The 16,889-nt window shown below is 43.4% G+C and overlaps 1 protein-coding gene and 1 non-coding gene across 2 annotated transcripts in view; one reads left to right on the top strand and one right to left on the bottom strand.

Moving 5' to 3' along the window:
• Positions 1-16,889, top strand: part of GRB2 (growth factor receptor bound protein 2) — a 95,751-nt gene that overhangs the window by 10,138 nt on the left and 68,724 nt on the right. The window contains exon 2 of the mRNA XM_066381196.1: positions 2,749-2,963. Coding sequence (XP_066237293.1) covers positions 2,886-2,963 — 78 coding nt within the window. The 5' untranslated portion in view covers positions 2,749-2,885. The remainder of the gene's footprint in view (positions 1-2,748; positions 2,964-16,889) is intronic.
• Positions 9,936-10,061, bottom strand: LOC136404684 (small nucleolar RNA SNORA31). The gene has a single exon (XR_010751397.1). It is a non-coding gene; the product is annotated as a small nucleolar RNA SNORA31 (small nucleolar RNA).

Genomic DNA, 16,889 nt, shown 5'->3' with positions numbered 1-16,889 from the left:
TACTTCCGGGGACGCAGGACGTATACATTAAGGCTCCGGCAGCGCATCATATCACTTGTTACGGCTAGCAGTGACAAATATGGAACCGGACATTGACCATCTCATTAGCCAAAAGCAGGCCCATAGTTCCCATTGAAATACTGGTCAGTTTGTTGATTTAAATTTACTTGTCCTTTATTTTAAATACTGTATTTGTTCCCTTTTTTTTTTTTACTTTAAAATAAGATATGTGCAGTGTTCATAGGGATTTGTTCATAGTTCTTTTTATAGTCCCGCCCTCCAATGGTCTGAGGGACAGTGAACTGGCCCCCTGTGTAAAAAGTTTGGGGACCCTTGCTCTACCCACTGTGCCACCACCTGGTCAGGCCATAAATTTTTTAATGCTCTGGCTATTAAAGTTATTTACATAGATTGGTTTGATAATAAGCTACAGAGGTTATAAGTAAAGGGTTTTTGAGGACACAAAAATACTCTGAGACTAATCTTTGTATTTTTTTATTTGCTATACTGCTTTCTTTATTTCCCTCTCTTTGAGCCACATAAAATATCCTAGGTCTCGCCTGATAGAATAAATTTTGGTTTGATTTCTTAGTTTACATGCAGTAGAATGTTTGGCTTTTTATTATTTATTTTATTTTATATATAAAGAGACAGACAGGAAGGAGGAGAGATGATCAACTCGTAGTTTTGGCACTTCATTTGTTCATTGATTGCTTTCTCATACATGACTTGACCAGAGGGCTCCAACTGAGCCAGTGACCCCTTGGTCAAGCCAATGACCTTGGGCTCAAGCCAGCGACTGTGAGGTTATGTGTATGATTCCATGCTCAAGCCCGCAACCCCGTGCTCAAGCTGGTGACCTCAGGGTTTCAAACCTCGGTCTTCAGAGTCCCAGGTTGATGCTCTATCCACTGCGCCAACACCTAGTCTGTCAGAATGTGTGGCTTTTAGAATTTGACTGAAGGACTTTTTATTACCAGATTATTTCTTTTCTCCTTAGTAATAATCATTTTCCTCTAATCTTAATATCCGGGCTGGTTTACTGCTTAGTCCATTTGCAGCTATGCTTGATTAATGCCCCACTTGTTAACTTTAGAACAAAAGGATAATAATCACTTGTGCCCTTCAAATGAGTTCTCTGCTAGGTAGTAATTATCCAAGAAGGGTGTCACTATAAATAATCTGTCCCCATTCTGTCAGTGTTCTTGTTGTTTGTTACTTTTATTTAGCCTCTGTGAAAACAGTGACTGATGAAACAAGAATGGGGCTTTAGTTCTGCGAGTCTACTACAGCAGTGATCGCCTGCAGTGCCCACAGGCCCCCATCACCTGACACACTACCAGAGGATTATTACAGATTCTTCACCTGCAGAATGCTGTTTGGATTATTTAGTACTCCTCTGGCTCTGTGCAAAATAGCTGTTCTCAGGGTCACTGTGAGAGACTTCTCTTTGACTTTCTGGCACCATCTCCCTGCACTTTCCCTAGACAAAATATCTAGCAGCTGAGATTCTGATAAAGAGATTCCTTTCAAGTGTAGATTAGGACTTCAGCCTTGCTCTTTAGGCTAGTTAGAAATAATTGTCAGGCCCTGGCCAGTTGGCTCAGCGGTAGAGCATCGGCCCGGCGTGCAGGAGTCCCAGGTTCGATTCCTGGCCAGGGCACACAGGAGAGGCACCCATCTGCTTCTCCACCCCTCCCCCTCTCCTTCCTCTCTGTCTCTCTCTTCCCCTCCCGCAGCGAGGCTCCATTGGAGCAAAGATGGCCCCGGCGCTGGGGATGGCTCTGTGGCCTCTGCCTCAGGCGCTAGAATGGCTCTGGACGCAACAGAGCGAAGCCCAGAGCGACGCCCCAGAGGGGCAGAGCATCGCCCCCTGGTGGGCATGCCGGGTGGATCCCGGTCGGGCGCATGCGGGAGTCTGTCTGACTGCCTCCCCGTTTCCAGCTTCGGGAAAAAAAAAATAATAATAATTGTCAGGCTGCATCTGGAATACTGAATTTTGGACATTATGTATTTCAAGGACTGTTGGGAACCCTAAAGTCTTGGGTAACCTTATGGGAGAGGGAGCCTTATGCAGGAGCAGCAAAAGATCTACCTGAAAGGCTGAGCTGGACCTCCTTCTCTGGTGTCCTGTGCTCAGAGTTGTAAATTGAATAAAAAGTAGATCTTGTGTTCACTTATTTCCGCTTTCCTAGCGCACACCCAGTTTTAGTTTCTGAGAAGAGTTAGGAGTAGCTCAGAACCAAAGTGCATTGCTTGCTTTTGACTGTGGATAGGGGACCCAGTATTTTCAGAAAAGCAGAAAGGTTGGCAGGGGGTAAGGAGGGAGATAGACCTATTTAACTGAAAAAAGTAGGAGAAGGCCTTCTTTTAGAGGGCTGCGTTTTTTGACCTGAAAAGAGTGTGTAAGGGGTGAGGAAGGAAAGACGGAGATGAATGGGACTCTAGCCGGTTCCTGCACACCCGTGTACACCCAGCGGGAAGGAAGAGGAAGTGTATTCTGGAATAGCTCAAGCAGCTGCCACCATTGGCCGGCGGGCCTGTCAGTCGCTGGCCCTGAGGCTGAAAAGAGGAAGGAGATCAGGGCTTTTGCCTGAAAGGGAGGGTGGAGGGTGGAGGGTGGAGGGTGGAGGGTGGAGCCAGCAGGGCCGGGGTGGGGGAGTGGGGGGTGGGACCACAGGCAGATAGGCAGGGCGGGGCTGCCTTCCATCCTGGCCACTTCTCTCAGTCGTCCGTCTTCTGATTCAGGGTGGCATTGTGTGTCCCGGAGTGCAAGAGCAAGTCCCAGAAGAGAGGCGAGGCTGAGCCCAGAGCGCTGGGTTGCTTCAGCAGGGAAGACTCCCTTCCCCCTGCTTCAGGCTGCTGAGCATTGAGCAGCACTCAGAATGGAAGCCATCGCCAAATATGACTTCAAAGCCACTGCAGACGACGAGCTGAGCTTCAAAAGGGGGGACATCCTCAAGGTAAGTGGTGATGTCAAGCAAATGCTGAGATGGCCTCTCCTTGTACTCATCTACCTTCTTTTGCTCCACTAACACACAAAGAAACCTTGCTTCTCCTTCCATTGCCCACTTTTAACATTTACCAGCATGTGAGATCTGGATTGCTGAAATGGATGCTGAGTAGAATATTAAATATGACTTAAGAGGGTGGTGTATGGTCTTTAACTGCCTTTGTATGAGTGCCTCAAGTATTTTTGCTTGTTGATATTGGTAGTATTTCAGGTAAAGTCAAAGCAATATGACTGTAGTAAGGAGGTATATGAGTAGGTTGGTATACCTTGGAAAGTTTTATTAAAAAATTAGAGCGTTTTGGAAGACCTGAAATTGAAGTATTTATGTAAAAAGCACTCAGTCTTTTTTTGCCTAGGCAAGAGTTTTGCATTCTAGATTTCTAACCAGCTGTGATCCCAGTTGGTTAGAAATTAATTTCCCTTACTTTAGAGAGGTAGTTAGAAATACATGCCAAAACTCATTAAAGAACTCATTGTGTTTTTATTCTTTTTGAAAAAAACTAACTTTCTAAATAATAAGGTTCAGTTTGCTGTTGTACAAGTCAGATATCAATTTTCTTAGAAGAAACTTGAGGAGCAGTTACCTCGTATTAAATTCTAATTGCACAAAAGAAACCTGGTGACAGTTTAGAAAAAAAATAAGCTTCTTCATAATTTGGAGCTCATTTTGAGCCCCATTCTTTACATGAGAATTCACTTTCCACCTGGCACATGTTAATTATGTTGTTTTACCCAATTGACTGGAGCAGCTTGCCCTTTTGGATATGTAATTTGTTTTTTACAAGAGTGGGTATTATCAAATACTGTAGTGTCAACTCCAAATGAGGAAAACTTGAACTTTAGTGTTTGCATACTCACCATGTCTCATATTTGGACATTTTTTTCCCCCTGAGACTTAGTCTGATTGCTGGAATTTGCTACCGTTTGTTGATTCCCGAATGAAATTATTAGAATTTTGCAAAGAGGAAGAAAGTGGGAATATAGAAATATGGTACTTTTTAAAAGGACTAGTATTATTTTTGTAAATTATGCAGGCTATGGAGAGTTACTGTTTGGCTCTCGTTGTTAGAGGTGTAGAAGGTGATAGATACTGAAGAGCCTTTGAAGGGGAAGAAAACTGTGTGTTCTAGTCAAAAGTGTGATTATGATGCCAAGGTTTTTGAGGGTATTCTCAAAGTCAGCACTAAATTGCCAGAAAGCAAAAGAATCAACTATAGGTCTTAGAGTGACATATATCTTCCTGTTCTGTTTTCTTAGAGAGCTGGAAATCAGAGCAAACATAACTTAGACTGCCAAATTCCTCTGTGTCATTGGTGTTACAGAGGAGGTAATTTGATGTTTTCATAGGTGATTACTGTTTTCAGCAGGTCACCCACTAGTGATAGTATAAGATTGACTACTCAAGTACCCACATTTGTAGCCTGTTTTGTTTTTTTTTATAAATATAAACTGATTGCTCTATTAAACTTACTCTAGAAACTTGAAGGAAGCCTGGTGGTTCATCTTTTCTCTAAGTTTATCTCATTGCATATTTAGCACTAAAACAACAAAATAAAACAAAGCAGGGATGTGAGTACTGTTTTAAAGAACTGTTAGACAAGAACTTTCTCTGTTTACTATCACCGAAGTTTTTCCTAGACCACAAATTTTTAAGTTCTCAAACTTAAGTTGATTACTTCCTGAACAAGTGTAAAACCCTTCTCTTCCACCCTGTAATTAGAAAAAGTGACACTGTTTAACATTCCTCTGGAAATTTTCACGATGGGGGAGAAAGTGAATCAGAATGCTCCCCTTTGCTTTCAGATTTTCTTTGGGGAGAAAAAAATATGTATACTTGGTTCTTTCCAATTTGGTAGATAACTGGCATATGAAGTCATAATGCCATTATTGCTTTTGAATGGTGGCCATTAGCTGTTTGTTAGTAATCTTGTGGCTTTACTCCAAAAAAAAAAAAGTGATGATACAGTAGTTGCCCTTTGTCTCATAATTCTGTGAAACAACTGAGTGAAGAGGAGGGCCATGAGGGATGTTCCATTGTGTTAAGAGCTGTTAGTCAAAAAAAGCAGTGTTTTCTTCATGTGATTATTCAAGGAGTAACTGACTTCATTTGAGTGGCTTTGATTTGATGACTTTAGGATCTTAGTTGTAAGCCAAAACATGTTAAGTAGTGGCTGGGATAGCAGTGACCAATTTAAGTTGATTAAAATAGGCTTGTATTTGCGCTCTCTTAACAAAGAGGGCATGTGTATGTTGATGTAAATGCATTTTGTTTGAATATAATAAAATCAGGGCTTAGCTCTCTGCCTCTGACAAAAGTTCAGAAGGAATACATCCTCTGTCTGGGATTCCTCATTAACTCTTGGTTAGTGTTGACTCCTGTCTTCCAGCAGACCACTTCCTTACTTTCTGTCTGCACATTGACTTTACTGTCCTGAGAAAAGAGAGAAATAAAGATATTTTACTGGAAGCCTAAAAATAGAACTGAATGCTTTAAGATATCTGGCTTTGTTTTCCCTCTTAGAAAAGTGTGAGTTTTTCTTGGGGAGGGCACTGGGGCATAGAAATGGGAGGAATTGCTCTTCTGTTGCAGGTTTCAGGCCTTGTATGGCTGAGTTGAGCCTAAATTTCCTCACTGTTGTATGGCAGACTTGAGAAAATCCCAGGAGTTCTGCACTGAACAGGGCCCTGAATACTAGAGCACACAAATGTCTAAGCTGTATCTGCCATTTAGGGGCTTTGGTACATGTACTTCAAACAGTGCTGCAGGAATTAAGAACCGTTTTGAGCTCCTGATGCTCATTCCATTATAGAGTTGGCTCTTGTTTCCATCGAGGCAGGCCTTGGACTATAGAAGAGAGTCAACAGTGGACCACCTAGGTGTCTTCCACTTGGTCGGGCACTAACTACCTATACCAGTTACACTAGCTGCTTTAGAACTAGATCTTGGTTTCACACTTGGATCTTTGAAATCTTCTCAGTGCTCATGACCTTGTTTCACTGTCACATTTACTGAACATCTTTTTGAGCCACATCCTGGGATAAATTGTTTTTTTGTTTTTGTTTTTTTGTATTTTTTTCTGAAGATGGAAATGGGGAGGCAGTCAGACAGACTCCCGCATGCGCCCGACCGGGATCCACCCGGCACGCCCACCAGGGGGCGATGCTCTGCCCATCTGGGGCATTGCTCTGCCTCAGTCAGAGCCATTCTAGCGCCTGAGGCAGAGGCCATAGAGTCATCCTCAGCGCCCGGGCAAACTTTGCTACATTGGAGCCTTGGCTATGGGAGGGGAAGAGAGAGAAAGAGAGGAAGGAGAGGGGGAGGGGTGGAGAAGCAGATGGGCGCTTCCCCTGTGTGCCGTGGCTGGGAATTGAACCCGGGATTCCCGCACGCCAGGCCGATGCTCTGCCACTGAGCTAACCAGCCAGGTACTGGGATAAATTGTTTTGAGAGTTGGGGAAGAAATAGAAGATGTACTTTCTCCCTTCAGGTACTCTGAAGTCAAATAAAGTCAGATTAATATTTGAAGCAGAGCATGGCAGTATGTAAAATTAGAGGATTTTTAGAACGGGAAAAGATCTTTTAAAATCTATTCAGACTTAATATATATTTTACAGATAAAGAAATGGTGGCCTGTAGAGGTTCTAGGGGTAGTCAACCTTTTTATACTAACCACCCACCAGTTACACAGTAATGGTGATTTATAAAGTAGGGAAGTAACTACTTTATAAAATTTATAAAGCAGAGTTACAGCAAGTTAAAGCATATAATAATAATTACTTACCAAATACTTTATGTCAAATTTTCGCTAAGTTTGGCAGAATAAATCTTTATAAAACAACTTACTATAGTTAAATCTATCCTTTTATTTATACTTTGGTTGCTCCGCTACCATCCACCATGAAAGCTGGAACGCCCACTAGTGGGCGGTAGGGACCAGGTTGACTACCACTGGGTTAAATGATCTCTGCAAGATCACAAACTTAGTACTTAGCAGTGAACTGATATTTAATGGAATGCCAAAGTTGTGTTACACTCTGTAACTGCCAGAGTGACTGGGAAAGGATGGGATTGGTAAGAGCTGGTGTCAGTGTAACCTGTGAGGGAGAAGGGGCACTTGAACTGGACCTTGTGAGGTAACTAGGACAGGACTAGGTGAAGAAAAGGGTGGGGTGGGGGAGGACTGTACTTGTGTTTGAGATAGGAATGATAGAATAAGGTTTTAGACTGAGTGACAGAGTGGAAAATAAAGTAGAATTGGAGTCAAATAAGAAAAACTCAAGAAGAGTTTGATCTTGTCCTTAAGAAGCCTCTCAAGGTTTTTAGCTGATAACGAAAGTGTTCTGTGTGTATAATGGGTAGCACGGAGATAAGACTGGAGTCCCAGCCTGGAAGGTTTCAATAACCAGGTTTTGTTTGTTTGTTTGTTTCTTTCTTTGTTTTTCTTTGTTTTTGAGGTGGGAAGGGAGAGAGATGAGAAACATCAACTCATGGTTGTGGCACTTTAATTGTTCATTGATAGCTTCTCATTGATAGCCTTGATGGAGACAGTAGGGGCTTCCACCTGAGCCAGTGACCCCTTGCTCAAGCCAGCAACCTTGGGCTTTAAGCCAGCGACCTTTGGGCTCAAGCCAGCAGCTAACCACGGGATCTTGTTGATGATCCCATGCTCTAACCCAGGGGTCCCCAAACTACGGCCCGCGGGCCACATGCGGCCCCCTAAAGCCATTTATCCGGCCCCTGCCGCACTTCCGGAAGGGGCACCTCTTTCATTGGTGGTCAGTGAGAGAGCACAGGATGCATCCTGTGTGCTGTATGTGGTGGCGCCACAAAGCGCAGCGATGCGGGACGCACGCGTCTGGGCTCCGGAAGTGCGTCATATCACTTGTTACGGCTAGCATTGACAAATATGGAACCAGACACTGACCATCTCATTAGCCAAAAGCGGGCCCATAGTTCCCATTGAAATACTGGTCAGTTTGTTGATTTAAATTTACCTGTTCTTTATTTTAAATATTGTATTTGTTCCTGTTTTGTTTTTTTACTTTAAAATAAGATATGTGCAGTGTGCTTAGGAATTTGTTCATAGTTTTTTTATAGTCCGGCCCTCCAATGGTCTGAGGGACAGTGAACGGGACCCCTGCTCCTGTGCTCAAGCTGGTGGTGAGCTTGTACTCAAGCCAGATGAGCCTGTGCTTAAGTAGCGACCTTGGCATTTTGAACCTGGGACCTCAGCATCCCAGGTTGACACTCTGTCCGCTGTGCCACCACCTAGATAAGTTCCTGCATAGATGCTGGAGACTAGGAATGAAGAACAGTGGTGGTTTGAGAGAGGCTGAAAGGAAAAGCTATGGGATTTTTGCCTGTCAGCTGAGAACATTTGAATAAATCTGTGTAACTGAGAAAAGAATGCCCATTAAGGATGCTTCTGAGAAATAGGATTTGATTGATTACAGTTTTCACAACAGCTGGATTTTGGAACACAAGTCTATTTCAGATGTTTAAATTATCAAGCCTAAAAATAATGAGTGGTTAGGACAGTTTATTATTATTATTTTTCACTATTTTGAAGTCCCAGTGTCAATATGCTTTATAGAAGCATTTCTTTGCCTGTTGATAAGAATTCTTATCACTCTTGTTGACTAAACCCAGAATATTGCATTTCCTTTTTTGAGAATGAGAACTGTTTGAGTTCTCTTATAGCAGGTAATTTGTTTACCTTTCATTGTATTCATTTATTCTCCTGGATGGACTGTTTCCAAATACCGGTAGGTAGTAAGAATGAATGAACTTTCAGTTCCTATACAAGACTCCTTTTGGGAGACTGGCTAAAGATCAGTCATCCCTGTTGAGAGGAAGAAATGAGTTAGGAAATGCAGTGTTCCTTTGGGATTTTTCAGGTTTCACCTCTGTGAGCCATGATAGTTGAAGTCATTTATGAACAGCCACCATTTATGGAACATTTACTAGATGCCATGAAATTATTCATTATTTCAAATTGGGACATTAAAAGGTTGGTGTTATTAGTCCCATGTTATGGCTGCAGAAACAGGCTCAGAAGTTAGGTAACCTGTTCTGGTTCACACATCTAGTAAGTGGTAGAGTTGGGGTTTGAGGTCAGGTCTGGCTGCATACTCCCTCAACAGTATGGTAACTGTCAGGATGAGTAACATGGAAATGTAAGGTATCTGCTGTCCTACTTTGCTCAACTGCCAGGCAAAGCAACAGCTTCTACTAAGGGCCTTATTGGACAACCTATCTAAAGTAAATTAACTTCAGTGATGAAAGAAATGAAAAAACAAGATCATTTTGCATGTCATTAGCAAAGATGATAAACATTAACTCCTACCCTCTGTTGGCCACGTGGTGGAGAAATAAGTATTTTCACCTGCCAGTGGATATTTGTACCAATAAAGTCTTTCTGAATGGCGGCTTGTTGATATATACCAGAATATAAAATGACCCAGCAATTCCACTTTTAACAATCCTAAAAATATTCTCACATTTAAAAAAATTTAGACATAGGGCCTAACCAGGAGGTGGCGCAGTAGATAGAGCATCGGACTGGGATGTGGAGGACCCAGGTTCGAAACCCTGAGGTCGCCAGCTTGAGTGCGGGCTCATCTGGTTTGAGCATGGCTCATCAGCTTGAGCCCAAGGTCGCTGGCTTGAGCAAGGGGTCATTTGGTCTGCTGTAGCCCCCCGGTCAAGGCACATATGAGAAAGCAATCAATGAACAACTAAGGTGCCACAACGAAGAATTGATGCTTCTCATCTCTCTCCCTTCCTCTCTATCTGTCCCTATCTGTCCCTCTCTCTGTCTCTGACACACACAAACACACATACACACACACACACACACAAAATAGACATAGGATTATGTGTATGTGCCACCTAGAGAAGAAATTTTTTTTTTTTTGCTGCAGATGTAGTCCCCTATTCAATCTGGGCTGCCATGAAGACAGACAGAAAGCGCAGGGATTCTTTCTTTCGCATCCTTGTGCAAACCAAAAGAACATCAGATTGTTCAAGGTCTATCAGTGGATGCAGGAGAAGAAAAATTTTTAATTAAATTATAAAATAAGATAATTTGGTAGGTGCATTTTAAAGATGATAAAGTGTGTATAAAGGGCATCTTCGAGTCTATAACCATATTAGGGAAAAAAAAATACCTTAAGCAGCCAATCAGTAGGTGACTACTTAACGAATTATATAGTATTTTAGAATAAAATACTGTGAAGGTATTAATATTGATGTAAGTTTATATCAATACAATTAATATCTACACTTGAACAGAGAAGTGTTAAATGGACCATCTTTAAAAAAGTAACCATGTAGCCCTGGCCAGTTGGCTCAGTGGTAGAGCGTCGGCCTGGCGTGCAGAAGTCCCGGGTTCGATTCCCGGCCAGGGAATACAGGAGAGGCGCCCATCTGCTTCTCCACCCCTCCCTCTCTCCTTCCTCTCTGTCTCTCTCTTCCCCTCCTGCAGCTAAGGCTCCATTGGAGCAAAGATAGCCTGGGCGCTGGGGATGGCTCTGTGGCCTCTGCCTCAGGCGCTAGAGTGGCTCTGGTCGCAACAGAGCATCGCCCCCTGGTGGGCGTGCCGGGTGGATCCCGGTCAGGCGCATGTGGGAGTCTGTCTGACTGTCTCTCCCTGTTTCCAGCTTCAGAAAAAAAAGTAACCATGTAGCTAGTATATTGAATCCTTGGTGCATCCTTGCACTAAACTAAGTATTTCACTTGCATTCCCTTTTTTTTTTTTCTTCATTTTTCTGAAGCTGGAAACGGGGAGAGACAGTCAGACAGACTCCCGCATGCGCCCGACCGGGATCCACCCGGCACGCCCACCATGGGGCGACGCTCTGCCCACCAGGGGGCGATGCTCTGCCCATCCTGGGCGTCGCCATATTGCGACCAGAGCCACTCTAGCGCCTGGGGCAGAGGCCACAGAGCCATCCCCAGCGCCCGGGCCATCTTTGCTCCAATGGAGCCTTGGCTGCGGGACGGGAAGAGAGAGACAGAGAGGAAAGTGCGGCGAGGGGTGGAGAAGCAAATGGGCGCTTCTCCTGTGTGCCCTGGCCGGGAATCGAACCCGGGTCCTCCGCACGCTAGGCCGACGCTCTACCGCTGAGCCAACTGGCCAGGGCTCACTTGCATTCCCTTTTAATCCTCACAGTAATCCTGTGGTGACAGATATCTCTCTAAAATCAATAAATAATTAAAAATTAAAAAAAAAATACCCAGGCTTACCAGTTCCCATCTGAGAACTGGGCAGATCTTTATAATATCCCAGTGGATCTCCAAGGACCTGACATTTTAAGAGATTTTTGTAAAACTCTATTAAACATATCACTTCTGTTCACCTCACTAATTAGTCACCCAAAATGAAAAATACTAGTTAAGGTCAAGATTTTATATTTAAAAAATAGTTATTCTCAACTAGCGATACTATTATCCCCATTTTACTGATCAGGAACTTAAGGTTTAGGCTAACTTGCCCAGGTTCAGATGTTAGGATTCAGATCCTGGCCACTTTGAGTCCAGATTCCATCTTCTTAACTACTACCCTGTAGGGCCTTTTCATACTCAGAGGTAAAACTAGAGAGAAAGCCCACTTAGAGAAAATTGCTGTCTATTTCTGTTTGCTTATTAAATACATAGACTTTTTTCTGAATGGTCCTCTAAAAGATATCTCCAGGAGGCTGGATTTCAGTTTATTTTTACTCTTTTGGGGGGAGGGTACTCTTGTATAACTTTAATTTATCAGTTTTATTAAAACAATAAAGTTGTATTTAAATAAGTGGTTAATGTTTGTTTGTTTGTTTATGTATTTTTTTTTAAGTGAGAGGAGGGGAAATAGACTCCCGCATGCTCCCTGACCCAGGAAACTAGGATCCACCCAGCAAGCCCTGTCTGAGGCTGATGCTCTAACCCAGGGGTAGTCAGCCTTTTCATACCTACCGCCTAATTTTGTTAGTATTAAAATTTTCTAACCACCCACCGGTTCCACAGTAATGGTGATTTATAAAGTAGGGAAGTAACTTAACTTTATAAAATTTATAAAGCAGAGTTACAGCAAGTTAAAGCATATAATAATAATTACTTACCAAGTACTTTATGTCGGATTTTCGCTAAGTATGGCAGAATAAATCTTTATAAAACAACTTACTATAGTTAAATCTATCCTTTTATTTATACTTTGGTTGCTCCGCTACCATCCACCATGAAAGCTGGAACGCCCACTAGTGGGCGGTAGGGACCAGGTTGACTACCACTGCTCTAGACCTTTGAGCCACTGGCTGTGGGAGGGGAAGAGGGATAGAAGGGGGAGAGGGAGGGGAAGAGAAGCAGATGGTTGCTTCTCTTGTGTGCCCTGACCGGGAATCGAACCCATGATGTTCATATACCAGGCTGATGTTGTATCCACTGAGCCAACCAGTCAGGGCCCCCCCCCCTTTTTTTTCCCCCTGTATTTTTCTGAAGCCGGAAACGGGGAGAGACAGTCGGACAGACTCCTGCATGCACCCCACCCGGATCCACCCGGCACGCCCACCAGGGGACGATGCTCTGTTGCGACCAGAGTCACTCTAGCGTCTGGGGCAGAGGCCGAGGAGCCATCCCCAGCGCCTGGGCCATCTTTGCTCCAGTGGAGCCTCGGCTGCGGGAGGGGAAGAGAGAGACAGAGAGGAAGGAGAGGGGGAGGGGTGGAGAAGCAGATGGGCGCTTATCCTGTGTGCCCTGGCTGGGAATCGAACCCGGGACTTCTGTATGCCAGGCCAATGCTCTACCACTGAGCCAAACGGCCAGGGCCCATTTTATTTTAACATTTAAAATTGCTTTAACATACACTAATAGAAAAAAATCCCAGCAAATTTGGAATTCTGTATAAGCCTTTCAATCCAATATTTTTTCTATTTCAAATCTCATCTAGGCTTTATCATTATACACACATTTTTATAATGCTGTATTTATAGTGGACTTAAAATATAACATACGTTACCATTTTCCATCTTAGTTTTACTAATTATTTCTAGTGATTTAATATTTTAATTTTTTTTTTTTTTTTTTTTTACAGAGACAGAGAGAGTCAGAGAAAGGGATAGACAGACAGGAACAGAGAGATGAGAAGCATCAATCATTAGTTTTTCGTTGCGCGTTGCGACTCCTTAGTTTTTCATTGATTGCTTTCTCATATGTGCCTTGACCGCGGGCCTTCAACAGACTGAGTAACCCCTTGCTGGAGCCAGCGACCCTGGGTCAAAGCTGGTGAGCTTTTTGCTCAAGCCAGATGAGCCTGCACTCAAGCTGGCGACCTCGGGGTCTCGAACCTGGGTCCTTCCACATCCCAGTACAACACTCTATCCACTGCGCCACTGCCTGGTCAGGCAATATTTTAAAATATTTTTAAAGTTGATCTATTATTGACTTAATTAGTTCCCTGTTGCTGGATATTTAGCTTGTTTTTTTGTTTGTTTGTTGTTGTTTTTTTTGTATTTTATTTTATTTTTTTAAACTTTTTTTTAAATTTTACTTTTTATTTTATTTATTCATTTTAGAAAGGAGAGAGAGAGGGAGAGAGAAGAGAGAGATAGAGAGAGAAGGGGGAAGGAGCAGGAAGCATCAACTCCCATATGTGCCTTGACCAGGCAAGCCCAGGGTTTTGAACCGGCGACCTCAGCATTTCCAGGTCGACGCTTTATCCACTGTGCCACCACAGGTCAGGCCATTTTTTTTGTATTTTTTCTGAAGCTGGAAACGGGGAGAGACAGTCAGACAGACTCCCGCATGCGCCTGACTGGGATCCACCCGGCACGCCCACCAGGGGCGACGCTCTGCCCACCAGGGGGCAATGCTCTGCCCCTCTGTCACTCTGCTGCGACCAGAGCCACTCTAGCGCCTGGGGCAGAGGCCAAGGAGCCATCCCCAGCGCCCGGGCCATCTTTGCTCCAATGGAGCCTTGGCTGCTGGAGAGGAAGAGAGAGACAGAGAGGAAGGAGGGGGGGGTGTGGAGAAGCAGATGGGCGCTTCTCCTATGTGTCCTGGCCGGGAATCGAACCCGGGTCCCCTGCACGCCAGGCCGATGCTCTACCGCTGAGACAACCGGCCAGGGCCTGTTGTTTTTTTTGACAGAGACAGGGAGAGACAGAGGGACAGAGAGGGACAGACAGAAAAAGAGATGAGAAGCATCAATTCTTTGTTGAGGCACTTTACAAGTTCATTGATTGCTTTCTCATATGTGCCTGGGGGCTACAGCAGAGCGAGTGACCCCTTGCTCTAGCCAGTGACCTTTGGGCTCAATCCAGTGACCTCGGGTTTTCGAACCTGGGTCTTCTGCATCCCAGTCTAATGCCTTATCCACTGCGCCACTGCGTGATCAGGTTAGCTTGTTTCTATTAATGCTTTAGTTCATAATCTCAAAGGAGGTTTTTGATGTATATGTTGCTTTACTATCCAAAAGCACTGAACAGATTACCTACTTGAGATCAAGTTAAATGATAATGGTGCAGCCTGACTGTTGTGGTACATATAGTGCATAGAGTTGACCTGGAATGTTGAGATCGCTGTTTCGAAACCCTGAATTTGCCTGGTCAAGGCACATATGAATGTATCTCACTCCCTGTCTCTCTCCCCACCCCACCTAAAATTAATCAATAAAAAAACTTTTTAAAAAATGATAATGGTCCATAAACCATAGTCAGAAAACATAATGATAGCACAACTAATTTTGCTTCATTCTCTAATCAACTTTAACATTGAACATTATTTCACAGTTTGACCGTGTTTTATAGGACTGTGTAACCTAATTTGTGAAATGATCAAATCTCTTTACTTGACATCTAAGAAACTTGATAACAGCACATCGTTTTTCTGAGGCACATTTTACTTTATGCTATTCTTTCAAGTGATTAATTTGCTTATATAGCTGTGTCAAGTTACATTAACTAATTTTGATAGCTGAGAAATTTGGTTTGTATTTATAGATGTAGTTTTAATTCAGTTATACCTTTTTGGGTAAATGAATCCCTTCTAGAGGGAGACCCTCCATCCTTACTTGTGTTTGGAAAAGGTGGGAAGACAGACAAACCAGGCGTTGTTTAGTTGATGCTGCAAATGTTAAAGTTTTAGAGACAAGGGGTCTGGTGAGAGCTTTTAAGAAAAAGGTAGAGTGACTTACTGAAACATCCTCGTTTGACATGTATTGCAAAATAAAGAAAAAAGAAAACTCATTTTGGTGACGATTTTCTCTGGATGTTGGGGTTATGGCGAACTTTCACTTTCTACAGCATACATTTCTATAATGGATGTTTTTACAAGCATATAGTAGTTTTGTAATCAGGAGCAATAAAAACAAACAAACAAAAGCATTACAGTAGTTTTCCAGGTGCCAGCTTATAAATTAACAAAAAGTTTAAGGCCTATTTAGGTTTCTTACAAGGAAAAAAATCACTGTACAGCTTCATGGAACAATTTAGTTTTATATTAATCCTGACCAGGCGGTAGCGCAGTAGATAGATTGTCAGACTGGGATGTGGAGGTCCCAGGTTTGAGACCCTTAGGTCGCCAGCTTGAGCACGGGCTCATCTGGTTTGAGCAAGGCTCACCAGCTTGAGCCCAAGGTCGCTGGCTTGAGCAAGGGGTCACTCAGTCTGTTGTAGCCCCCCAGTCAAGGCACATATGAGAAATCAATCAATGAATGACTAAGGAGCCACAAAGAAAGCTGCAATGAAGAATTGATGTTTCTCATCTCTCTCTGTTCCTGTCTGTCACTGTCTCTCTCTCTGACTCTCTGTCTCTTCCAAAAAAAAAAAAAAGATTTCCTAGTGCAGGAGGCACCAGCATCCTTTACATTGTGTAGAGCTATTACATAGGCTTTAAGTAAAATGTATAATATATGACAGTAAACTAGAAACATGCTCAAGGCTTTTCCTTATGAACAAACAGATTGGCCCTAAAACTGATCTTGCTGCCCAGATATCTAATCATATCTAGCATCTCTTCCCTGCACTAGATCTGGAAGTAATGTTACGTGCTTTCTTTTTTTTTTTTTTATTTAATTTAATTTATTTATTTATTTCTTACAGAGACAGAGAGTGAGCCAGAGAGAGGGATAGACAGGGCCAGACAGACAGGAACGGAGAGAGATGAGAAGCATCAATCATTAGTTTTTCATTGCACCTTGCAACACCTTAGTTGTTCATTGATTGCTTTCTCATATGTGCCTTGACCGCGGGCCTTCAGCAGACCGAGTAACCCCTTGCTGGAGCCAGTGACCTTGGGTTCAAGCTGGTGGGCTTTTTGCTCAAACCAAATGAGCCCCGCGCTCAAGCTGGTGACCTCGGGGTCTCGAACCTGGGTCTTCCGCATCCCAGTCCGACGCTCTATCCACTGTGCCACCGCCTAGTCAGGCACGTGCTTTCTTATACATTTAGTTTTGATCGAGGTCAGTTTCCAAACTGGATGAAAATTAATAATGCAGCCCTGGCTGGTTGGCTCAATGCTAGAGCATCAGTGTCAGCCCAGCATGTAGATGTCCCAGGTTCGATTCCCAGTCGGGACATAGGAGAAGTACCCATCTGCTTTTCCTTCTCACTTCTCCTCCTCTCCCGCAGCCAAGGCTCCATTGGAGCAAGTTGGCCCCAGGCGCTGAGGATGGCTCCATGGTCTCTGCCTCAGGTGCTATAAAATGGCTCTAACTGCTCTGTTAGGGCCCCAGATGGGCAGAGCATTGCCCCCTAGTGGGCATGCCAGGTGGATCCCAGTTTGGGGTGCATGTGAGAGTCTGTCTCTGCTTCCCAACCTCTCAGTAAATTAAAAAAAAAAACCAAAAAAAAAAACTAATGCAGCCAAGTAGCAGTTTTTCAGAGATTTAATTATCCA

The sequence above is a fragment of the Saccopteryx leptura genome, chromosome 4, assembly GCF_036850995.1.
Source record: "Saccopteryx leptura isolate mSacLep1 chromosome 4, mSacLep1_pri_phased_curated, whole genome shotgun sequence".
NCBI lineage: Eukaryota > Metazoa > Chordata > Mammalia > Chiroptera > Emballonuridae > Saccopteryx > Saccopteryx leptura.
The sequence above is the reverse complement of the archived record's forward strand: the minus strand, read 5'-3'. Positions and strand labels throughout refer to the sequence as shown.